General features: G+C 45.1%; 1 protein-coding gene across 1 annotated transcript in view; it reads left to right on the top strand.

Moving 5' to 3' along the window:
• Positions 1–25890, top strand: part of KIAA1257 (KIAA1257 ortholog) — a 75025-nt gene that overhangs the window by 45858 nt on the left and 3277 nt on the right. The window contains exons 12-18 of the mRNA XM_029912571.1: positions 1327–1521; positions 11061–11358; positions 13127–13325; positions 13769–14055; positions 16962–17174; positions 22175–22325; positions 24065–24267. Coding sequence (XP_029768431.1) covers positions 1327–1521; positions 11061–11358; positions 13127–13325; positions 13769–14055; positions 16962–17174; positions 22175–22325; positions 24065–24267 — 1546 coding nt within the window. The remainder of the gene's footprint in view (positions 1–1326; positions 1522–11060; positions 11359–13126; positions 13326–13768; positions 14056–16961; positions 17175–22174; positions 22326–24064; positions 24268–25890) is intronic.

Raw genomic sequence — 25890 nt, 5'->3', positions numbered from 1 at the left:
ATTTTCTCTGGTGGCCTTTGAGTTTGTCATATTTTCCCCTGACCTCAAAGTAGGGTAGCTGAATTTTCAGTCCCTGTGTCTATTCAATCCTTGGCCTCTCTGCTGTCTACTAAAACATTTTGTTTTTTGTTTGCCGAGGTTGAGACCAAGGATTAACGGTAATTAGTGTAAGCCGTGAAACTGGGTAATGTCCCAATTTGTGTGCTGGGAAGTGGACTAAAAAGAGTTTTATAGTCTCAAGTGGGCCACCAAATGGTAACAATTTGGGATCAGTCTCAGTCTGGTCTAGATTAGAGTTAGTGTCCTAGAAGTAAAAAAAGTCTGGATCCTGTTTCTGCCTCCCCACTCCAACTTTCCAACTCTGAACCTGCCTTACTCATGTGAGTAATCTTTATTTATTTGAGTATTCCCATTGACTTCAATCCAGGATGGAGCCCATAAGAATTCTTTCCATGGCAGCTTAGTGCTAAGGATGTATTCTTCGCTTTGAATTTTTGGACAAGTAACACAAATACTGTAGTGTAGTAATGGGCACATAGATACAAACTGGAGTGGCACAGTGAGTTTCTGATACTTTTAAACCAGGGGATATTCAGAAGGTTGCAGGTAGAATTTGGGTACTTTTGTGATTAGAAAGTTCAGATTACTTACCCCACACAAATTTCACCGAAATGAATGGGGACATTGACTTTTTAGAGAGAGACACACACACACTCAAACACTGTGTACAATTTATAATCTTTTCTAAAAGGTTCCCCTTTCACTTATATAACGCCTACAGGATTTGTAGTGAATGTGGGTCTTCCTCAGATTTCCAGATTTTAAAAAGAGTTCATTTCTTTTTTTTAAGCATTGAAGGAATACAGAAACATTGTTAATTGCTTTCCTAATTTATTTATTTTTCTTTGCATGCTTGTTCCCTTCAAATTGTTGAAATGATTTATTTCAGTAAAAAAGTCCTTTCTTGTTGTGATCATGTAAATCTCTGATTCTATTTCTACCCTGGTAACTGATATTGTACTGTTTTTGTAACTATAATAAGGGTAAATTTGGTACTCTGGTAAACTGCCTTGCAGAATATTACATAGTGTGGTTAAATATGAGGGTGGGGTTTTTTTATAATAATTCATGGCAGGTGTTTTGCAAAAAAAAAAAAAGTTGTTATTGTTCTTTTAAAACACTTGGCATAAAGTGTCAGAATGGCAACAGGTTCCATCTACAAGAACAAAGACAAGACAGTTTTTCATAAGGGATTATGCTGCAGCACTGTGGGATTCATGAGATAGACTGGTTTTGTAACGTTGCTCTTGTGGTGCTCTGTTGCAGGACTCACAGAACTGAAAATGGAAGGTTGGATATATTATATAACTCACAGCTGTCTTTCCATCAGCGCCTGTATACAGACCTGGAAGCGATCCTGTATCATATCCACCTCTGTAAACCCCTCTCTTCTATAACAAGACAACCTCTCCTTTATGTCAGGGATATGGTTCGTCAGGCATGTTTCCAAGCCTTGTCCAGGTGAGACCATTCCTAGATTTGTAGTCAGGAAACTGATAATTGAAGCATCACCAAAATAGTGTGAATATTTGATACGACAATTAATGCCTTTGGTTTTGCTTTCACAAAGAAAGCAGGTCAGTTGGACTGAGAGTGAGTTTTAGGTTTGAGATCAGGCATGGGAATACGGCAGATGAGCACGATGCAAATGAGCCATGCTTCGTCTCTGGGGATTAGAGTGCCAGTTCGTCACTCTCCACCTGCTCCTGCCCCTCAAATAATTTTTGAAATCACACCTCTCTGGGCATGAAGTTATTCCTTATGGGGCAGGAGAGATGGAATAGGAAAAAAGGAAATAAAATTGTCTTGTGACAGGTGCAATGTCCCACCTGAACACTGGCTGGGAGTTTGTTCCCTGCTTAGCTTTCCTACAGGTGTATAGGGTGAAGGAATGGAGCAAGGCTGAGGACGACAGGCCCAGTCATGCACTTAGACAAGCCAGGGAAGGCTCTAAACACAGGTCCCTGGCAGTCAGGAGGGAGGAGCTTTCAGGCTCAGTTCAGCAGCATATGGCTATATTCACCCCCATTCGCCTCAGAGTATCCCAAATGTTACTTGTGTGTTTAGTTTGTTAGAAAGCATAACAACAGTCTGGACAGAGAGAGAGCGAGTGAGGGTGTAGCTGCAAATATAAAATGTTACTTTTTGTGAAAAATGTGGAGAGAAAGTCATCTGTTATGCAAAATCAGCACACAAAAACCCCTTGCTTTTGAAAAATAGGAAATGGGTTTTATCCATCTTTGAAATAAGCAATTCAGGTGCTTAGAAGGCTGAAGAGAGCAAGTGGATACTTTTAGTTCCTGCTGTCAATAGACTGGCTCATTCAGATTATTTTCTGAACTAAAATCCACACAGCTGTCACCAGGGCCGACTCCAGGCACCAGCGGAGCAAGCATGTGCCTGGGGCGGCACGTGCTAAGGGGTGGCATTCCGTCCATTCTTGGGGCGGCAGAGTCCGGGCAGCTTTTTATTTATTTATTTATTTTTGCGCTTTGGCAGTTCGGGCGGGGGGGGGGGAGGGGGTTTTTTTTCTTTTTTTTTTTTTTTCCTTGGGGCGACAAAAATGGTAGAGCCGGCCCTGGCTGTCACTGAAATGACTGGGGATTTTCACTCTGAGACAGCGAGAGCACCCAGCCTTTGTTACTTCTTTCAGAGGACTTTTCAAATGATAAAACTCCCACATTGCTCACCTACAGTGCTTATGGTGAAGCCTCACCAAATAAGCATTCAGATTAAATGGCAAAGCTGTTATTTCCAGCTATAGAGGAGGAGAACATTGTTAGTGCCTTCCACGTTTCTTTTTGCACTTCTTGTAACCTTGCAACAAAGGAGTGACTCAGATACAAAATGTCACACGATTGTGCTTGATTGGGTATCATTTCCAAGTGGCTGCTGCAGTCTTGAATACTGCAGTGTGTGTCTGCCAATAGCACATGCAGGCTTTGATGCATCAGACTTGTTTTAGTGCATGTGATTGTTTCTTTCTACTGCAGGGATTCCCAAACTTTTTGCCCCATTTTGAGACTTACTGTTTCCTGTGACCCTAGACAAAAACAAAGCAACATAGTGACCACGGGATCTAAGGAATTTACATATTAAGTATGTTATTTAATGCTCTCTAATGTGACATATGGGCTAGTATGTTGCGACACAGCTTCTCAAAGTCTGGTGGCTTTGAGACATTGCACATTTAATCTCCAATGTGACATCAGTGGTAGATTGATACTGAGACTTGATTGGCACATGTGGGATGAATCCAGCCTCACAGAAATACATGCTCGCAAATGGTACTATCAGTTTCAAGGCGTGTGTTGAGAGTGCAGGATATTCATTCTTGACAGTGAACCAGAGCTCTGGGACCATAAGCTGGGCATATGTTCCTCGCAAGAAGCAATCCCAGGAAATTTCAATGAGCTGTTCAATTTCAGCTGCTGGCAATTCTATGGCATTAGGCTTGCAAAGAAAGGAGTTTCGCACCCACTTTGTCATGTCCCAGTCAGGGAAAAAGAATGCAAACTGTTCCCCCATCTGGCTGAGATGCTCAGCCATTACCTGTGTGGGAGGCTGAATAACAATAAAATTAACCAGGAACTTGCAAAGCTGTGGGAAGAATTCATAGTTTGTCTTCAATAGATTATTCTTCCAGAAAATACTTTTCTTCATGAATGCTGTGATTCAATCACTCAGCTGAAGCATGTGGGTGTTCTTTCCTTGCAGACCCGTATTCAGTTCGTTCAGTTTCCCAAATATGTCAGTGACATAGGCAAGAAAGCACATCTTCCTTTGGTCACATAGAAAGTCAATGAATTCACTCTTTGTGCAGTCCATCCCACAGGCACGCAGCTCATCTCTTGGTTCAAAAAATTGTCCCGATGTTTTTCCTTTTGATAGCCAACGAACTTCAGGATGGAACAACAACATGTAATGATCGGACCCCGTGTCTTCATGCAGTTTTGCAAACAGACACACGTGTAGAGGCTAAGACCTAATGTAGTTCACAATAGACAAGATCTGCTGCAAAACTTCACCTAACTCTGGACTCAGAGCTTTAAAAGCCAGCTGTTCTCCGTGAGTCATGCAGTGAGCTTACACAGCAGACAGAGCAACTTTCTTTACCAAGGCACATACACCTGCTTTGTGGCCTGCCATAGACAGAGGGAGCTCCATCTGTACAAAAGCCTACCATGCGATCACACGGGATATTTTTATATTGCATGTACTTGTGTAGTACATCCAACATTCCTTGTGTCATCTCATGTCCGAGAGGAGGGATACAGAACAGAATGTCTTGGAGAATTGCATTTGTGTATTTCACAAAGCCAAGAAATGTGCATCACAATCCTCAGTGCTCACATCAACCTGAAGAGCAAAAGCATACGTGTTTGGCAGATGCTCCACCAGTGTGTTTTCCTGATCTGCTGTTCTTGCCTTAATCCATTGCTTCACTGTATTGTTTGAGAGTGATATGGCTTTGAGTTTGTTTGCCTCAGTTTCCCCATACATTATCTTCACCATATCAATTGCAGCTGGCAAAATTAAAGTCTCTCCAATTGTGTGAGGCTCCTTGGCTTACCGAATGCAGTCACTCACCTGAAATGATGCCTTTTGACTGTGGTCAGAGACGGACATGGATCTCTTGAATTGCACTTGTTGATGCAAAAGTTTTTCTTTCCAGCGCTGGAAAAATGACCTTGGTTTCCCTGTGTGTTCCTTGTGAAGGGTGTTTTTTTTTAAATTGGTCCCCCCCAGCCTAAGGGGAGGATCCACAGGGCCTGAAACTCAAATAATTACGGGGGACAACTAATGTAAAAACAGGGACAGGAGTGCGGTCAAAGGGTCAAAAGAAGGGAACCGGATGGGGACACCGAGCAGAGAACCCCGGACAGTGCCCACTGCTCCTCAAAGGTGTTAAGGGAGCCAGTGGACGCCGCCCAGAGGAACTCAGCCCGGATATGTGAACGTCTGGGCATGTTGGGGGAGGTACCCCTTGGGCCCGAGTGGGAGCAGTGGCGGTCTGAGAAGGAGGAGGGGCGGCTCCGGGTACCGGGCAGCCAAGGGCGCCGGCGATGACGGGGCCGGCACCCTGCCGGGGCTCAGGGGTCCCGGACGCTCCTCCGTGCCGGGCCAATGGGCAGTCCCTCTGGACTTGCCCTATCGCCCGGCAGAGGTAGCACCGGGTCTCCCCCGTAGAGTAGTGCACCCGGTAATGGGCTCCCTGATAGGGGACCAGGAAAGACCCCTCGAGCGCCTCTCTGCCACGCGCCGCTGGCGGCAGTTGGAGCTGCACGTGCCGGCGGAACGAGAGGACGTGACGGAGGGCGGGGTCTTTGCAGCCCAGCGAGAGAGGGCTGATGATGGAGATTGGTTTCCCCAGGGTAGAAAGGGCAGGCAGCAGGGCGACATTGGGGAGGAAAGGAAGAATGGAGGTTAGGACCACACGGACACCTCCAGCGTGGAAAGGAAGAATGGAGGTTAGGACCACACGGACACCTCCAGGTCCTCCAGCGGCTCCAGGGGGACGAACACGCCCCCCACCGCCAGGCCCTTCTCCACCGCCTCCTGGGCAGCGGCCTCTGAGGCAAGGAAGAAGACAACCTTGCCATACATTTTGGAGGCCGCCACGATGGCCGTGGGCCCCACCACCCTCACCAACGCCCGGACCTAGGTCTCCACGTGGGGCGAGGCGGGCACCAGGCGGCAACGGACGCCGTGCTTCCTAGTCAAGGTGGGAAAGGGGCCCCGGCCACTATAGATGGAAGCAGAGGCGGTGGATGGACAAGATGACGTATCGGCAGGCAGGGGGGCCGCTGCCACCTGGGCATACGCCCTGGTGGCCGGGGGATGGGCACCCGCAAAGCTGTTGGAGGGAGCAGCGGGAAGGGACGCCGCGGCCAGTGGCAGGGCCGCGGCAGTGGGGGCAGCCCCTGCCATGGAGGGCCCAGTCGTCTTAGCAGGGCTCTTTCCTTTCTTTTTGCCCTGGCCTTTCCTGCCGGCTGGGGCGGCTCCCCCAGAATCGGAGGGGGCGAGGGACGTGGCAGCAGCGGAGGTCACCCCGTCGCCCGCCGCTGCCGCAGCGGGGGCGGTGGCAGGTGGTTTGGCAGCGACGGTTGAGGAAGAGGCTAAGGGGGCAGGCGGGGGAGGGGTGGCAGGGCCTACTTGGGGGGGCTCGCCCGCCGTGTTCCCCTCCATAATGAACAGGGAGGGAGGGAAAAACACACCGAAGAAAAATGGGGGGGGGGAGGGAAAGCAGGTCAACCGCTCCTCCCCAGGCAGGGGAGGAGGGCGCCGAAAGGGGAGGGGGGGGTTGGGGGGCTTTAGAGGCTTGGGGGGGGGGCAGTCACCGACACCGGCTCCTCTAGCTGCACTGGGGGAGGGAAGGTCACAATAACATCAGGGGGTGCAGTGATTAACCAAAACAGGGTGGGAGGCACAAGCGCATGGGAGGGGGCATGGGCACACGAGGGGAGGGGGTCAATCAGGGCAAGAGGGGCACGAAGGAAGGGGTGCAGCCAGGCTGGGAATGGGGCAGAGGAACCAAAGATCTAACTGTAGGGCTGGGGTGGGACAAGTGAACCAAACTGCAGAGGGAAAGGGGCGGGACAGGCAAACAAACCGAAGCTGGAGGTGGCAAAAGGCTACAGAGGGCAAATGGGGCAGGCAGCAAGGGGCAAAGCTGGAGGGCCTGGTGCAAAGGGGAAGGGGTCAGTCCAGGGTGTGGGGGGGTAGGTGCGCCCACGAGCGCTTGCACCAAAAGGCAACGTGCGAGCTGCCTGCTGCTGCAGGCCTAAATGATGGCAATAGGGCGCGACAGGCCAGGAGAGCAGCAGAGTCCCAGAGGCAGGAGCGGAGGCAGATGGTAAATGGCCTGTGGGGGTGGTGGAGGGGGCAACGGTGGTGGTGGGGGTTTGGGGGGGGACACAGATGGACCAGGGGGCAGGCTCCACGCCACACCCCCTGTGTCCCCACAGACACAGTCTAGACCCCCACCACTAGAGCACAGTTCGAAAATTACTCAGTCCTGAATGGCCCCCTCCACAGTGGTCTCCAGAGTCCTGTGCGCTCCCCCAACAGCCGATGGTCCACTCAACAACAGGACAAACGCAACAGCAGCAGCAGCAGCAGCTCCAGCAACCCCAGCAGCCAGGAGGAAGGACCCCGCACAGGTGGTAGCAACGATGGTGAAGGTGGGGTCCCGACTTCTCCCTCCAGAGGTGGTGGGGAGGGGGGGGGGGGCGGCCGGCAAGGCCCCCCCACCCCGCGCTCAGCAGCAGTGGCAGCAACAGCAGTCCAGGGAGGGAACACTCCAGCCAGCAGCAGCAGTCCAGGAAAAGGAAGGGAGAAGGTGCTCCAGCCAGCAGGGCAGCTGGAGAGGAGAAGGAAGGAGAGCTCCAGCCAGCAGGGCAGCCAGAGGACACTGAGCACTTGTGAAGGGTTATGAGGCATCCTGCTTTAGCTAGATAACACCGTGTGTCATAGCAGGCATTTCGGCCTTTCTTTGTTCTTGACGAAAACACTGGTGAAGCCATATTCCAAGAAAGCCTCATCAGATTTGCAAGCATGTTTCTTGCACTCTTGTTTTCTGTTCAGAACTGCATCGCTAGACTCTCTGCTGGAGGTTGAAGCAGATACTCTGCGTAAAAATGAGTCCATTGTGCCTCTTATCACAAATCAGAAAGAGGAATTCACTTGTAAGCAAGTGAGGCCAGGACTTAGGAAGACCCTGTGTGGTGATGGTAGGGCAGCGCAGAAACAGTGACTTACAATGGTTCTTTATTGCATGCCTGCAGGGTATTCAGGGTGGCATAAAAGAAGACATGGGCTCTGCCTTAAGGAGCTTACAAGCCGCTGCGATTCCCATCTCAGAAAAGGCTAGCACAGGCTACCAGCTCAAGCAGAGAGGATGCTATGTTAAGACCGCTGTCCACAGATAAGGATCTTCTGGATTCAAGTCTCTTGACTAGATGCCGGATGGTGCAAATGATAAAATAGCATCAGTACAGCCAACATGTCCTCACCTGCTCCACAAATGCCAGGCCCGGAGGCTGACATTTTACAAAATGGTGGTCTCCACCCAGCGTAACCTTGTGTACACCACTAGATCAAAATGGTGGCCTTCTGGCACGGCACTTGTGGTGAAGTTTTGGGCACGTTCTGGGGCAGACCCCATCACCTTGCAGGCCAAATCTGGCCTGTGGGGTCGCAGGTCCAATCTGCTAATGGTGCGACCCCCATTTGGGGTCATGACTCATAGTTTGGGAACTGCTGCTCTACTTGCTGGCCAAGTAAATTTTTAAGAGCCTGTTATTTACTGACAGTGATTGGAGTTTAGCTCAAGGGGTAGAAGGGCTGTAGTTTTGCTTTTGAAGGTCCTGAGTCCTTTCTCTATGAAGACTGTCTTTATATATGTAGCCAAAATTTGTTATATCTGTATATGTTTTCTGTGGGAAACCAATAAGTGAGGAAAGGAATTTAGTGAGCACTTCCATTGAAAGCTAAGTGTCACCTCAGTGTCCTTAAAAAGATTTCATCTCCTCAAACGAAGCTTGCCAGCAAACTGCAAAGGGACAAAATCCTGGGAAACTGTCAAAATTTGAGCCAGGGAATAACACAACTGTGCATATTCTATATATGTTGAAAAATTCTGCTGATAATAGGTGCGTAATAGTTTGTGTCTTGAAGCAACTTTATTATGGTCTATCTTCTATGGGAAAAATTATCCCAGGTTTATGGAGCAGCAGCTATGCAGTGCTTTTGATAACTGTAGCTGAGGTTCCTTCAGTGGAAATCAATGTCTGAAAGGCTGTCAGTATGAAACATGGTGGTCAGAGTGGCTTAAAATACAGCTGTCATTTCTGTGCTAGTGAGAAGTGGAGCTGCAGGAAAGTCAATATGCTCTGTAGTACTCGCTGTCATAAACTCAGAGAGAGCATCTTAGAAGGATGCAAATAAAGTCTGGAGTCAGGTATAGCTGCCATGTACAGTAGAACCTCTATTTCGTGAACTGATTGAAGAGCTTATAAAATTGAAACTCTCAAAATAAGAGTAGATATGGCACATAAATTAATGTATTAATCGGTCATTGATGGTTTACGTAACGAATAGTAACAAATGTATAGTGTGCTTGACTTTTATTAGTTTGGGAGTACTGCATCTCTTTTTTTTGTCACCAAATTTCTCAGTCCTTTCAAACCTTTACAGGCGCTTGAATGTTGACTGAAGGATTGAAGTTATATTTGGCAGCAGAATGACAACTTCAGCAGCAAAAAAATTGTTCCTATAACAGGTCGTACATAAGATCATAAAAATCGGGATTCTACTGTATTGTGTTCAAGTCATCCTATAGTTCAGTTTCCTGCATCCATTATTGAAACTTCTGCTTCTCAGTACATCAGATGGACATACTAGTTAACTCTGTTTAACAACATGTTTTGAAACATCAGTATAAAAAAGAAACTCTGGCAAAACCTTTGAGTCATTAAAACAGTTGTAATTTGTGTGATTAAATGTTATCAACTAGTTTTTATATATTTTGTTCAGAAACAGTGTTAAGGAAAATATACTCATTGCAGTGATTTTACAATTCTAAATTTTTAGAGTGTGAAAATGTTCAACCTGCTAAAAGGATAACTTTTAACCTCAGTCCAAAATCAAGCATATGGACAAAAGAATAAGCAAAACTCTGTCTCTAGTTTTGACAATAACCTTACTACTTTAGTTTAATAATTCTTATTGCATACAATAGGGAATTCGCTGTCTAACTTGCACAGAAAGTAACAGCTATGGTCAATTTGGAAAACAGTCACTTTATTATATTATGCAAAACGTGTGTGATGTATATTGCTTCCTCTGCTCTCCAGTATGTTTTTTTAAACCGATTTAGTTAAACTGGTGGAAAGCCCTATGTGCACGCATTCAAAATTGATTTGAACCTGTCTTATGTCAATTTAGCTTAAGCTGATAAGTAATCATCTTAGGATAAAGTGAACCCCACATAGGGGTTTAATTCAATCAGGTTTGAAACCCCTTTTAGTTAAACCAGTGCAACTTTGTGTAGACAAGGCCTAACAGCAGAAAATGATTCAGAAGGGGCTGTTCCTCCAGCCAAGGCTGCCAGAGGGCATAATGTTCTCCCATCCTGCTCTCCACTTCCTTGTCCCTCCCCAGCCCTGGAACATCCTTTTTCTCGGGTGGGGGTCCAAGTGGAGCCGGAGTAGAGCTGGCTTGCTAGGCCAATCCTCAGATGCTGCCTTAAAGTAACTTTAAGGTCCACTGTGCCCCACTCGAGGGACTGAGGATCTGGCCCTGTCTGATGTGTCTGTGTGTGTGTATATAGGTATACGGGTGTATATAGAGAGTGAGAATGCTTGTGTGTAGTGCTCATTAATTTTGTAGTTACACATTTTGTGGGATAATTCTAAAAATCAAAGGCCAAGTTCAGTGTGCAGTAAGCAAGTGCAATTTCCATGAAACTCTCTGGGACAAATTTAGCAGTGGCATGAATCGTGGTGTTACGCATGTGTTGTGAGGTAGTCAGGAAATGGGTGTTAAAGATAAAAGAGAATACTTGGCACTGAGTTAGCTTTCAGTGTACAATGAATGTAGGTCATATACCAATCTTGTAAAGGGAGTTTGCTTTATCATACAATGAATACCTGACCAGTCCAATTAATACAGCTTTACTATTTACACCCATTTTCTAGCTAAATTATAGTCAACATCTAACTTTTTAAGTCACTGTTCAGTCTCTCCCCTTAGGACCTCTTGTAGCATATCGTTAGTAGTTTTTGATAAATCCTTAGCATGCCGCCTTTTTCCAGTTGGGTCATGCTAAGTGCCAGTGTAAGTGAACTGAAGTGCCCCATTCATTTAGCAAGAAGATGTTAAGATAGAACTGTGTGTTTTTTCATGAGTAATAGTTTAATGCTTGTTATGTGATCAGAATAAAACTTGGTACATTTTGTGATAATCTACAGAAGTATTCTGTCTGCTTGTGTTTGTAGGCTTGATTATCTCTGCCACAGTAAGAAGTTAAGGGATGTCGTTCAGAGAGGTCTGTTGCCCTCTGCAGAAATGATCACAGTCTTGAGTCAGGAATTTGGGATTCCCCTAACTAAGGAGGATTTGTTTATTCAAAGACCTCCCCTGCCTTCAGTCTCCCCATTTGCTTTGCAAAAATCCAGAAAAGTTATCATAAAACAAGGAGCAATGCATTCTTTACTGGATAACCACAATGAAAAGTACATTCAGTGTAAAAAGGAAATGGAAGACAAAATGCAGCATTACAAAGACCACATCCAGGTGAGTTATGTGGGATGTAGAACTATCGTACTTGAAGCAATACTAATAGTCACAATAATGCATCACCTTAATTCCCCCTACCCCCTCCAGAACTATAGTCTTTTAGAGTTGGAAACATTTAATAAAGCCATCCATGGACAAGATCAGCAGTATTTTATCTACTGCACAAGGTGTATTGCAGAATTGACTGCTCGTCAGGGGGGAAAAAAGCATAGTGGTTACAGATGAAGAATAGTGGTTACAGATGAAGAGAGCATACATGAAAGCAAAGAGGGAGGTGGGTTAACTATTTAATAGCGTTCTTATTCTAGCTTGGGCTGGTCCCTTCGCTTCCTTGCCTTTTTCTCTCCTACAAGCACTCCGCCCTTTCATGTTGTTTCTTGTTCATGCCTCAGCTTCTAATCCAGGCTTCAGGTGCCCTACCATGCACAAATGATGTAAAATTTACTACCTCCTCTTGCCCTTAGTGGAGGAGGAGACGCAGGTGCTTTGTGCCAACCAGCTGTTTTTAGCTAGCAGTTGAAATGATACTCACTGCCACCTGAGAATAGCTGAAAGGCACAGACAGTGAAGCACAGAGCCCCACGCAAGTAGTTAGGGAAGGGATGTAGAACTTCTGGCTCTTGTTGCCATGGTGGGAAGCAGCCCCTCTCCATATACTGCCTGAGAAGAAAGCAGGCTGGGCCTAATGCCATATCTACACTACAAAATTATGTCAACCTAAGTTCTGTTGGCATACAGCCACTGCAGTTATAAAATCACTTGTGTGTGTGTGCGCTCTTAGCTCCTTGTGTCGGTGGTGTGCATCCTCACCAGGAGCATTTGTACCGATTGTATTGTCAGTGAGGGGCATTGTGAGATGGCTTCTGAAAGCCAGTAACTGTCGATGTAAGCAATGCAGTGGCTACACTGACACTGTGTCGACCTAATTACATCGACCGTGACTCTGCACCACTTGAGGAGGTGGTGTTATTAAATCGGTATAGAGAGGCACTTCGTCAGCAGGAGCCAAATTTAAGTGAAGACACTTCCACAGCTAGGTCAATGCAAGGCAGTTTATGTCAACCTAACCCTGTAACGTAGAGCAGGCCCAAGAGTGTTCCCAACCATCTTTGATGTCATCCGGAGAAGCTTTCGTGGGAGATCTGAGAGGCTGAGGTCATGTTATTAAGAACACATTTATTTGAGGACTAATAAGCATCCTTTGTTTGTGAGGCATTATTTTGAATGTGTATTTCCTGTGTGTATTTTAATATAAAAAAAGTTTTCCTTGGCATGTGTGTAAAGTTCCATTCCTGTTTCCCAATACCCTGCTTTGTGAGTACTCGTGCTGTCGATGTTACAATAAGTTGGACACTTTAGTGTTGTTTATACTGAGTCTGTTGTTGATAAAGGGGCAGTTGTGGGAGGCCCGGAGGGAAGCAGTCTCATGTAAGCATCCTGGTTACATGCTGCTGTAACATCACTGGGTTTGTCTACACTGCAGGGGAGAGCATCCCTCCCAGCCTGGCTAGACAGAATTGTGCTAAAAATAGCAGAGTGGATGTTGCAGGACTGGTGGGGGTTTGGGCCTAGCTACCTGAGCTCAGAAGCATTTGACCCTGGGTCGAGCTAGCGTAAGTCTGTCTAGCCGGGCTGGGAGGCACAGTCCCAGCTGCAGAGTGGACATACCCATAGAAGGATCAGGGAGCCTAGCCCTGAGTACTATGTACAAATGAAAAAAGGGGTTATTTTATTATCTGTGTAAAATATGCAACTTTCCCCATAGAGGTACATAACCAGTTCCCATTCTGTAGTTTTTGGGTCCGCAGTGGAGAAGTCTGACAGAAAGGTCTGCTATAGAAAAACAGGAACGTTCCTTCTTATTTGTAGGCTAATGTCGACTTTCAACCTTTCTGACAAAACAAACATTTTGCAGCCAAATACCTATAACATGTTAGGATTTCTTTCTAAGTCAACAGAGGATGGTAAGTCATGTAAACACAATCTATGTTCATTTGTGCTAGCACCTGAGGGGCACATTATTTCCTCAAAGGCCACAAAGGGTCCCAGTATGGCTATCTCAAATCAATGAAAAGAGCATGAGGGTATATTTATACCATGCCAGCAAGGCTGTTTGCAAAGGGACATGAGGTAGGAACTTCTTGCTTTTGGTGTTAACATAGAAGATTTGTAGAAATAAAATAATGCGTTGATGGGTTTTATTTCCCTTGGCATCACATGCGCACACACGGCCAAGCAAACGTCACCCCAGCAGCACCACTGCTTAGACCCATGTGTATGAGGTCTTGTGCTGTGGGCTCTCACCTCTGAGGAACTGCCGGGACCCTGCAGAGTGCCTTCTGCACAAGCAGACTGAGTGACTAGCACCCTAGTCATCAGAAAAGATGACGTCTCAAGGTCTATTAAGGTGCCCCCTTTTGGGGCGATGGCCAATGGAGGAAGCTCTGTTGGCGTATCTGGAAGCACAGTTATTTTATCATGAGGGTTAAACTTCGTTACACTAAACTGCTGTGTAATTTTTCTGTTCAGACTAACATTGATGCCGTGTACCTACTTAGTAGGAAGGTGAAAAAGCCAAAGTTCAGAGCCATCAGGAGTTCTCCTGCTGACGGCAAGTCGGTCTACAACTACAGTTCTCAGAATCTGAATTCTGCAGAATGGGCAAAGATGCAACTTCGTAAAGAGCTGGCAAAGGTAAGATTGAGACACAGCATGTGTATAGTGGAATGTTTCATTGTGTGTGACTGAGTAGACTTGGCTTACCAAACCCAATCCTGAGACAGAAATGGGGCTTCAAATAGATTTACATTAGTGCCCTTCGTATTAAAACAGTGGTTCCTAACCTTTTTACTAAGGCGACCCTCCAACTGCATTTTGTCTTTTTTTGGGGACTCACGGTTATGTATTCTCTCTCTCTCAGACATCATGTAAAGTGGGGTGGGGTGGCCCTTTATCCCCATTTCCAGCCCAGCCCCCTCTTGCTCTCTGGCTCCGCCCTGTCCCCTTAAGTGGACAGAGAATTCCAGTAGGGCTCCTGCTACACCCCTGTAAGTGAGAGTGGAAGACTACAATGAAACAAAGCACAAAACAGCCCTCCGGTCTGTCTCCGTCCTTGGAGAGAACTAGCCTCTCAAAGATCCTTTTATGGCTAGGGGGTCTTGCTGAAACAGACACCAAACACCCCACAGATTCTCCTCCTGGCAAAGGAACCAAACAATCCCAGTCTTCCCCTGCATCAAGGTGAGGTGATGCCCCCTTCTGCAGCACCAGCTGGCCCCTTTCTCTTTGCAGTTGGGCCGCATTCGCTACCAGGCTGATGACTGTTCGCGTGCTGGCTCTGGCCGCTTCCTCTGTGCTGCTGCTGGCTGCATCCCACTCATCATGCTGCTCCCTGCTGCCCTGGCCCAGCTGAAGTGAGAGCATAGAGTGGAGTGTTTCCAGGGCATGTGTGGGGTGGGGTGGGGTATCATGGGGGCAGTGACAGGCAGCCCACCTAGACCCTTCCTGTGACCCACTGATGGGTTGGGACCCAGACTCTGTTCAAAGGTGGGATGGGAGCATAGAATTGTATTAAATTCTGAGAGACACACTCCATCAATATTACTAATTTTTGTAAAATGTTGCTCTCACACCAATTAATCTCACTGAAATCAATGAAGTTCCACAGGTTTATAACTGAGAAGAGAACCTGAGCTACCATAAATATATTCATGCATTTTATATCTAATGTAAGGTAGTTTGAAAAGATGTTTCACTTAACTCTACATCCTTTAACACGTGTGTAATGTAATCAAATATTTGTGTATGTGTGAATAATATATATAAAAGCCTATTTAACACCATGTTCACCACCACTTAACTCCTTGGCACTAGCTGAATATATCCCCATGCAGTAGAATTTATGCTAGTATTGTCCTGATTATGCAGCAGTCGTTAACGTTCACTATCATAGGCAAAACAGAATTCCTGGTTCAGTAGGAAGTAAAGTACTGTAATAATATTTTATATGTCTATGGCGCTTTTCATATGGAGACGCTTTACAAATTACATAGATACTGCAGCAACCTCTGAGGTTGTGGGGGGGGGGCACTGCACAGTTGTGGGGTGAGGTGATACTTTACACTGGGGCATTGGGTCAAAAGTACTTCTTTAAGCTAAATAAATACATCATGTTTAATGAATTCTCTTTATCATCCACAGAAGACTATGGTCTTATGTGTAAATCCACAAAGTTGTCTGCATTAACTTATTTTTTCATGGATTTTTTAGGTCAGAAGTGACCATTGTGATTGTCTAATCTGATCTTCTGCATAACGCAGACCAGAGGACCTCACCCAATAATTTCTGTATCGAGTCCATAATTTCTGTATGAGCTGTAGTGTATCTGTGAGAAAGAGATCAGGTCTTGACTTAAAGACTTCAAATTACTGTCTTAATTTGGGGATGTAGGACTGAGTCAGATCTGCCTCTAGGAAGGCACCTCCACTTTATGGATCTTAGGAGGTCCCCTCTCGCCTGATGCAAGCTTCTTGGATCATTCCGCACAGCTCAGATGGGATTTAATAAACGCTCAATGTTGATTTAACTCTGCTCCCATTGATGTCAGTGGGAGTTTTACTGTTGACTTGGGGCAGAGTTAAAGCCAATGCTGAACACCTTTGAAAATTCACACCCTCCAGCAGCTTTGAAAGTCCCACAAAAGATCATCTGCACCATCTTACAGCACACATGTCAATAGGTGATGTTTAGGAAGCTGAAGTTCCTCGTGTGTGGATTTCCTGAACTCCATAAAAATCAAACATACATACTTTGGGTTTCTAAGGTTTCTCATAGGTGCATAAACTGCTTTTAATAACTCCATAAATAATACCCTTTAAACCCTTCAAGATTACCAAAGGCAGCAGGCCTCATCATGACCAACAAATTAAGGGCCTGCTCCAGTTTCCACGGAAGTCAGTGGGAAGACTCTTGCTGACTTCAATGGGTGTTGGATCATGCCTTAAATAAATGTGCATTAATGTCTTCCAAATTTCAGGCCTCTTTTGCCTCAGTCTTTCCAGAAAAATTCTATCTTGACATGAAATCTTGTCTATGGAATTAGAGTGGATTGATGGTGTTTTGTTAAAGTTTGTTGGGGTTTATCAAAAGTGGGTTTACAATGGAAGCCTAACTTTAATCTTAACAATGGAGAGACCAACATCTCTAGTATGATATGGGACAAATCCTCAAGTGGTGTAAACCAGAGTAGCCATATTGAAACCAATTGAGCTATGCCAGTTTACACCAGCTGAGGATCTGGAGATGCATATAAATAAATATAAGGAACTAATGCATCAGATCTTTCTAATGATTCCACAATTTTTACTTGCATTATCTTTAAATCCACAGCTAGGATAGGGATGCAAAATAAGATTCAAAAATAATTTTTTGAAGTACTTAATCAGGTTTTTTCAGACTGTCTGACTTGATTAATCTCTGGTTATTTTTAGATGTAAGTAGAAAGGACACAATAGATGTTGATGTTACTTTATACTTTCCAGGGCTGTGGTGATCTCCAGTAGAGGAGAACTCATGTTAACATAAAACATTTGTCATCCTAGAAACCAGAGAGGAGATTCGCTTATTGCCACGAATACCTGTCAGCCATGTTTGATCCTGTGGATTTGGACACTGTCCGGAAAGAATCTATTGCAAAATCCAAGAATTTGTGGGTATCGCCAAGTGGGTTTGTATGTCCTGGATTTAAGAGCTGCATTGAATCCAATCTGCACCCTCGGATGCCTGATGAGACACGTTTGAAGGAGTTAACTGAGGTAATCTAGAAACTTAAAGTAGTAAACCCCAGAAAGTTGTTTTCTAGTATCAAACTTATAGTAACAAGGACAGGAGGCTCAGAAAAGGGAAGATTGTGTTACAGGTTTTGAGGGTTTTTTATGGAGAGGGCTCAGCCCAGCCTCTACTTCTGTGTAGTTACGGTGCACGAACACCTGCATGCACAATTAAGATTCTGTCACTTGCATGCACTTTCCTCCCGTTTGTCTAAATGGGTTTGCACATGAAACTTGTCATCTGTGCATGCAGACGTTAGTGTGACTGCAAAGTTGCACATGTACCAGTGTAAGCTCGGGTCTGAAAATCATAGTATGCTAGCCCAATGTAGGCAGGGCTGGTGCCATTACTCACGTGCTCTCAGTTTAATTGTACTCTGACCTATGCATCTCCCATTGCTCTGAGTTCAATTAATTTTTGATCTGTCTCTCTCACTATGAGTTTGCAAGCCTTGGTTCCTTGTTCTGCTCTAGAGTTCCTCCAGCCTCTATGAAGATGTAGAACACTGTGTAAATACAGCTTGAGGTTAGAGGGAAAATGCTTTTATTCCCCCAACGTGACACCAATGTTGTTAACATACTGCAGTTCTGTTGGTTGAAACGTCTGAGCCTATATCTTGAGTCTTGTTTAAAACCAGATACAGAGTGGTCCTGTATCTACTCTTCACCTGGCCAAATTCATTTCTCTGTGAACTGCAGAAGTTATTTCATTAGAAATACAATATATATAAAATATAGACAACTAGCTAAAATGTATGGATGTGTCTGTGTGCTTGTACATTTTTTCAAAGGGCTGGGTTTCATATCAGAATGGTGATGTATTTGTTAATTAAATTAGATAAACCATCAGTAGTCCATAGAGTGTGACACACTCTCCTTTTAAAAGTGTAGCCAAACAAAACTAAAACTCCTTTTATCCAATGTGAGCAAATAGCTGCCTGCTAAGAAATTATTTTGGAGAAAAATTATTAGCTGTTAAAGTTGCTAAATGTAAAAAGTCCCAGGTGTTTCCTTTACCATATAGCTCTGTGTGGCTTTCTTTTTTCTCTCTCATTTGGTGTTTCCATTTATTATTGTAACTTGTATGACCGTACTGTTTAGGAGACCTAGTCATGGACCAGGACCCTATTCTGTTCTTTCTTTTTAACCTTTACCATCCTCTGTGTCTTTCAGCTTCTGTATATTTTCTCTTTCTCTGCCATTTTGCTTTTTTCTACATTTATCTTTTGCCTGTTTCCCTTCCCTGCCATTTATTTCTCTTTTTTCCCCTTTCTCCCCCTCTATGCCTGTTCATTCCTATTCCTCTGATCTTGCCCCCTCTTTCCATATTCTTTGCTGCTCTTCATAGTTTCACTTTCCCCTTTCCTTAGCATTTTACTGGACTGTCAACAAGACCAGTTCATTCATCCCTGTTCTGAACAGTCTTACCCAGCCTGCAGCACTGTATATATGAAGTGAGCATGCAGTCAAATAAAATGCATGCGCATTATTTGGGTTTGGTGGGATGGGAAGAAAGGGAATAGAAGGGGATTTTCATGTAGGGTCGTTGGGTCCTAACAAATTAATTGAACACACCAAGTGTGGAACAAAGTTAATGCCGATTTTAAGTTTTCATCTGCATTACAATGCTTCTGAAATAAAACCGGTAATATGAGCACCATGTGTTCTGCTGATCTGCACTGGTGGAGAATGTGCCTTCTCATGGAGGCGCAAAGAAGTGCCACTTATTAGGGGCAACAGCAGCCATCCAATACAATGCAGCTGTCAGTGCCTCTTACTGAAGAGATTAAATAAACAGCAAGGCAGCTGACCAGCATGGAACAAAAACTGCCAAGCTGAAAGAAAGCTCCTAATGCAGAAGCAGCAGCTGATGGGCCCAAGAACCAGTGAACCAAAAGGAAGGGGAGAAGAGCACAATGCTCGATGTGGGAGCAAGAGTCACCTGGGACATTGTATTGCCCTTACTGCTGGGATGAAGAGGAGAAGGCAGCTGAGCAGCCCAGCATAAGTGACGCTAACCCCAGCATGACAGTGGCAACAGAAAGAAAAGGGGAAGCCAGTTCACCATACTCAAATAGCAGCCGCTTAGGGCACAACATGTATCTCAGTATTGAGTCACGCTGATGGATAGTGGCTTGCTGAATTTATTATTCATGTCTCCTGAAAAGTAGAGTGAAGATGTAAAGCCAGTAGAATCCACTTCGAGAGAGCCTGGTTTTGGTATGGTGCTACTTCCACCACTTATTGTGGATTGAGCCCTTTGTTTTTTTTCTTCTCAAAAGCTGAATTTAACCAGGGCACCTTGGAATGTCATCTTCAGGGAAGCTAAACCATCTGGCTTCCTAAAAGCTTTAATTCTGTTTCTTGCGCTCACTCGAATGTCATCTTGTTCCAGAGCACAGATGAAACTGTACGAATAGGAATTTTCTCAACTTGCAGCTTAGAAAAGAGCTCTCTCTTGGAGGAATACAACTCACATTTCAGCCAGGGGAATTAAAAAAAAGACAGTATCTGGATTTATTTACAAAAATTGGACTCAGTCTTGCCTCTGAATGAGCCATCCCTGAGGATGTTACAGTTTCAAGAGAGCTAGGATAATGAATACTTCCTCCAGACAGTCTTCCTCTCACCTGCTTCCTCAGCATGTCTGAGCTCAGGGCAAGATTTTGAAGAGTGCTCTGCACTTACAATTGGAGGCAAATTTTCAAAAAAGCTCAGCTCTCATTAAGCTGTTAAACAAAGTGGCCAGGTTTTCAAAGTGCTCAGCACCCAACAGCTTCCACTGGGACCTGTCCTTTTTCTACCAGCATCTGATGTAAATTAGATGTCTACATTTTCTGGATCAACTGAGGTCTTTCTTCCCCTGTGTGCTATGGTGAGTATTATCCAGCAAGCCAAGTACTCCAGCACCAGAGCAGCCTCTTGCTGCTTGTCCTTGAGCTGTCTCTAGGACTCTCCTTTACTTTTCTTTAGACCTGAGGAACTCTTTGAAATGCTGCTTAATGATGCCTGAGATACCATCAAGCCCGATACAACATTGCTTTGCTTCAATCAGACAACAGTATAGTTGTGTTGGGATTTCACTGGTAAATAATCTCCCCTGTACCATATGTAACTATCAGTCCTTTTATGTTCTCATTGGTCAGTGCTTTGTTTTGCTCTGTCCATATAATAGTTTCCCCCTTCAAAGTGCTTCACAGATGTTACTAACGTTAATTAAGAATGCACAGTGTCACTGCACTTCAGCTGGAGTTGACAAGAGAGCTGATCCACCTTTAAACACTTTCATCTTGATACTAAAAATACTTACATTCATAGTAAGCTCAAATTTCCTGCAAAATTGTGTTTTCCCAAGAAATCAGCTTTTTTTAATCAAAGGAAAAAGAAATCCAGTCTCTCTCCCACTCCCATCCACTTACAGCTCTGTGTAGAGCTGCACACATCAAGCTAACAGCCAGCAAATTGATTTTTCTCCACATATAGTGGGGAAGGTGGAATAGTTGCTGCTACACTGAGCGTTTTTGTCCCATGTTTCAGCCCAAAACAACAGAATTTTGTCATTGAAATGCTGACGATGTGAAATACCTCCAGGCTTTTAGAAAATCCACTCATGTGTCAAACATCAGAGAAGTGTCTCTTCAGAAACAAGGTGAGCTGAGTCTACTGCACTCTGCTTGAGGGGAGGAAACCAACCCATCCTCCACATCCTTGAGCCTTCCCTTCATGATCATTTCACCTGTGGAAATGCCAGCTTTTGGGTCACGTCCCTCTGTTCAGCAATGCAATCCCAGTCGTCTTGCCACATCATTAGCGAGCGCTATTACATGCCTTATTCAGGATCCACTGCCTCCTTAGCAATTAAAATTGCTTTCCCAGCTAAAGTAAATCCCTCTCCCTTTCCCTGCCTGGAGCTCCATTGCTGTCCTTGGGAGGTAAAGTGGTAGATTGGGGCGGGAGGGGGATGGTTTACCATGTCAAAGTTCACCTTCTAGAAAAGAAATGGAACACTTTACCCTCTAAACATCCCTGTAACCGGCCAGTCAAGCAGGAAAGGATTCTGAATGCCATTGTAGCATGTGCTGCTGCAAAACAAAAAAGTGATGCAGAGAGTGCCCTGCCCAAGTTAAGCGGCCAGCAAGTGCAAGAGGTCTTCCCAAGTCCAAAGCAAAGGTGTAGCACTTTTCAGTCATGGAGAGGAAGAGAAAGCCCTTTCCCCACCTTGGTTTCCCTCTCTGCTCCAGCCCTCTGACTAGAACTCCATCTTGATTGTCGCTGCCACACTCTGCCCCCATCTTCTAAAAGCATGTCACTTTGAAGAGTGCCCTGGAGCCACTATTTCACTCTGCACTCCCAGCCTACCCCTTCTACCTTTCAGCTTTCGGTCTGGGGTCCTTCCTGTGATGAGAGGGGAGAGATGAACCTGCCAATTTTTGGACTCGGGTCTATACATTCCTAGTCCCATTTTTACATGAGATTGAGGCAAAGACATAGAGTGATTTGCTGTAAGTCACGGACGGCGTTCCTGTCAGATCATGGTGTCCCTCTGCTCAGACTGCTAGATCCCACCCCTCTGCTAGGTTATCACATCTGAATAAAGTGACAAGCTCATTCTTTTAACATTACAGGGGATGAGATGACACAAATTTGTAATTAGACTATTCCTGGCGAGCTGTGTGGAAAACGTTACTCAGTGCGGGGGTGGGTGTTAGGGAACTGCTACTGGCAGTATTCCATTACACACTAGAATTTTAGTAACTCGCCTATAAAATACATTTTTCCTCCATGAATCAAAAATTGTAACTTGAAAGGCAACCCACAGAGAAACAATAGAGTCTCCTTTGTATTTACATATGGTACTTTACAAACTATTACCCTAGTAATGTGACCTAATCCTTGTCCTTCCTGGAAAGATTTCCGAAGTACTTTTGTGACTGCTTGCTGTGGCCAGCAATATGACTGCATAAAGAGATGCAACTTTCATTTAGAAATGGCAGGAGAACCTTCTGTTTGCTAATATTTTGGAGCCAGTGCTGAGTCGTGACAGATGGAGTTGGGACCAGCGTCGTATAGATTTTGATCTTTACAAGAAGCCACCTGTTTACCTCCCAGCATCAGCTCCTGCTACTCATCGGGCAGGTAACTGGTCCATTTTCAATATCTAACCACCCCATTTTTTTTCAACTTGAGTTCTAACATACACTTATGAGGATTGTTTTCAGTTGCTCTGGTCTTGAAATTATGCCTCTCTCTGTAAAAGTGCATGTGTAACTAACTTCCAGTGTGGTGTAGCCTGACTAATAAGTTGGAATTCTGCAGTAAAATTGTAGGGCAACTCCTGCAAAGGGCTTTGGACATAATGAGACCAGTCCGGTTCTGCTGCCAAGGCATGAGGTGAGGGTGCTGAGATCCTGCCCGGGGTACTGCAGTCACTGTGCCCATGGGCCTGTGATCTGCAGTGGCTCTTTGCATGTGGCACACAAGGAGTTTGGGGGATGGGATGAGGGAGAAACAGGCAGGGCTTGTGCATTCACAATTGTGCAGGTCCACTAGCCTTGTGCTGCAGCAGCAGTGGACTGTGTCTGTGACCGGTCCATATCCTGAGGAGGGCGGATTATTTTTGTTGCAGCTCCCCAATTGAGCACTTGGTTACTTGGCTAAGGAGCTGGCCTAGCATAGCTAGTGCATTGGTGTTAAATGCATCTGGGGATTGGGTTGTGGCTTGAACACTGGTAGCTGGTCCTGCTGCAGATGCCAGGGCCTGTGATTTAAGTCTAGGCATTAAAAGACCTGCCCATCTGATGATTTTGGGCAGGGCCGGCTCCAGGCACCAAGCAAGCAGGTGCTTGGGGCGGCCAAGGGGAAGGGGTGGCACGTCGGGCTCTTCGGCGGCAATACGGCGGAGGGGCCCTGTCCCTCTTGGAGGGAAGGACCTGCTGCTGAATTGCCGCTGAAGATCGCGATCGCATTTTTTTTCCCTCGCCACTTGGGGCAGCAAAAACCATAGAGCCGGCCCTGATTTTGGGATACCACACCTTGCTCTGGGATACAGCTCTGAAGGGGTCTGGTAGGGAGTTAACTGCTGTTAATGCAGGTCTCCTATGTATATGGATTTCTGTATCTAACCTGTTAAAAGTGCAGTGAGACACTCCAGCAAGTGTATAGCTTGCAAACATGTAGTGAGGCATTGTTAGTCCAAGGTTTTGCTTTAGGCTAATAGGTATCAGATCGTAGCTGCTGCACCACTTTCATAATGTGGAACACTGTTATTGCCTCCTGTGCCCGGCAGTTCTTGGCCTTAGTTCCTGAACTTGAGGGTCTGCCTTTGGACAAAGATGATACAGCAGAGCGGTGGGGCTCTTTCAAGGCTTATTTCTCTATAAAATGGCTCTATTGAGTGGCTGACCTTTTTATTTTTAGTGAATGGTGACAATTGTTTTTGTTACTCAGGCAAAGGTCAGGCAGCCAGCCACCTCTCAGACCAAAACTAATGCCAGATAGAGAAGCCAGAGGAGGTGCCCATAGAGATCCAGTTAAATCTTTTGACTCCAACACCAGACTACGTGACTCACTCTACACACTGCTTCCGCCACTAGCTAACTGGAAACAGAGAGGATTGGAGGCTTAAATTTGTAACTTCTTGGCCAAATTCAATACGTGGCATTATATTCTCCCCCAGGTGCATCATGAACTCCACTGACACAAATACACACTGAGCAGAAAGTTTTCTTAATGTTTGGTTTTGATAAACTGTTTTGAAACATGGAATTACACTTGGATGTTTGTTTCTGTATTTTCCACTTACACCATAGAAATAATTAAGACTGATTAAACAAGTGTTTAAGCAAGTTCTACTGTCATTTTATTTTTCTTTTCAGTGGACACTTGGCTACATGAAGAGAATGGTCAGCTTCAGAAAACTATATTTGATGACACCAAGCTGAAAGTTTACAGGTGCTCCACAGCAGCCGAGCTAACCCCACGTGGCCCAAAAGCCAGTGCCCAGCTAGACAAACTACAGGGACTTCTCAAAGATGAACCAGAGAAATTCTCACTTAAGAGACCAGCCATGATCCTGCGGGTAATGTGCATTTCTCTGGGATCCTAAAGGTTGGGGTTCCCCTGGAAACAGCACCTATGAGTGCCATGCTGATAGACAGTCTGCAGCATTTTAAAACAATTTCCATATTTAGCTGATCAAGATATTTTGTTGACATAGATTATAATTTAAATAGTCATTGCTAGCTTTGAGGCATATGGCCCCGCTTAGCTCAGCCTTACCCAACTCTCAGAATAATTTACCAGCCAGCAAAATGTTGTTAAACTTTAGTTACCCTGGGGGAGAAGGTGAATATGATTTTGGCCAGCTGGCTTAACAGCACCAAGATAAATTGTAATATTCTCTGCAGGGCCCAAACCACTTCTATCAACTAAACACCAACTCTCCCACCATATACTCTCCTATGGGCTTTCTTAACATTGTAGTGCAAGCTGACTGAAGAAACCACACAGACACTCCCAGCCCTGTAAGATTCAGGGATTTGCATTAGTTGATATGAAAAGCTATATGGACAGCCTGCAGCAAATTAGTCTCTTGTTGGATGAATCAGACGGACAGTTAGTGACTACATAGAAATGACTGACCCAAACAATGAGTAAACTTTAAAACTCAAAGTGGAGCTTCCCTTCGGTTACAAATACTTTGGAGAGAAAAAAACCCAAAACCACAGGAACCTTCAAGATTGTTTATTACAAAGCAAAGTTAAAGCAAACATCCGCCACATCCCCAACATCCCTTTTTGATGTCAGACTGTTTTGTTGCAAGACCTTTGTTTTGGAGGAACGCACAGCAGCATGCCCTCAGACCCTTTTTCTTTTCCCAGTTCACACCCTCAACTTCAACCCAAAGTCTAAGTTGCTGTAAAATGCTTGTCTTTCCCTTTCCAAAGAAAATGCAGTAATAATGATAAAAAGTCACTCTTTTCTGCCTGTTTTCATATAGCCTTTTTTAATGGGTGAGCTTGAACTTAGTTTCTTTAGCTGCATATTTTCTCCTTAGAGCCTTACCTGAGCTCACATCTCTCTGCTCCCCAGCTAAGTCCCTAATTCAACTTGTAGTTTCCACCACTTTCTTTTCTGGACCTTCCTCTTTTTGATTCTGTTGCCTTAGGCTGTGTCTTAGCCAGGCCAGTTGTGTATTTTTTAAAAGTTTGCATTGCAGCAGCCGCGAGGCCATTTGCTAAGTGCGTGCCCAGGACTCTTCCCTTCTAAGCACGGTCCTCGTTCTCATTGTCTTGCTGGGTAGGATTCCTGCCGCCTTGAAGTGTTTTCGCATCATCTTTTGAGGTCTGGGTGCTGCCACTAGAATACTAGAGCTCAGGTGCTCACTGCCTCATCATGAACCCATTATAGTCACTGACACAGAGGAGGTAACTGATACAATATGCACTCTAATTTTCAGGCATTCCTTCCGTTCTCTAAAGTGTGTTAGCTTTACTGAGCTACTTTACAGATTCTCTGTGTGATTGTTAATGTGGCATGCATTTTTTCTGCCCACGCAACAAAAGGTTACATGGGTTTAGACAGCAAAGAGTAGTGACAAAAACCTTGTAAATAAGACCGTTGTGCATTTGAATCCTGATGATGCACGAGACTTTGCTGCAGTAAAATGAAAATACAACAGACTCGTGACACCCAAATGCTC

This window comes from Terrapene carolina, unplaced genomic scaffold (assembly GCF_002925995.2).
Source record: "Terrapene carolina triunguis isolate 2854851 unplaced genomic scaffold, T_m_triunguis-2.0 Scaffold232, whole genome shotgun sequence".
NCBI classification, from domain to species: Eukaryota; Metazoa; Chordata; order Testudines; family Emydidae; genus Terrapene; species Terrapene triunguis.
Note: the sequence above shows the minus strand (reverse complement) of the source record. Positions and strands in the feature narration are given on the sequence as shown.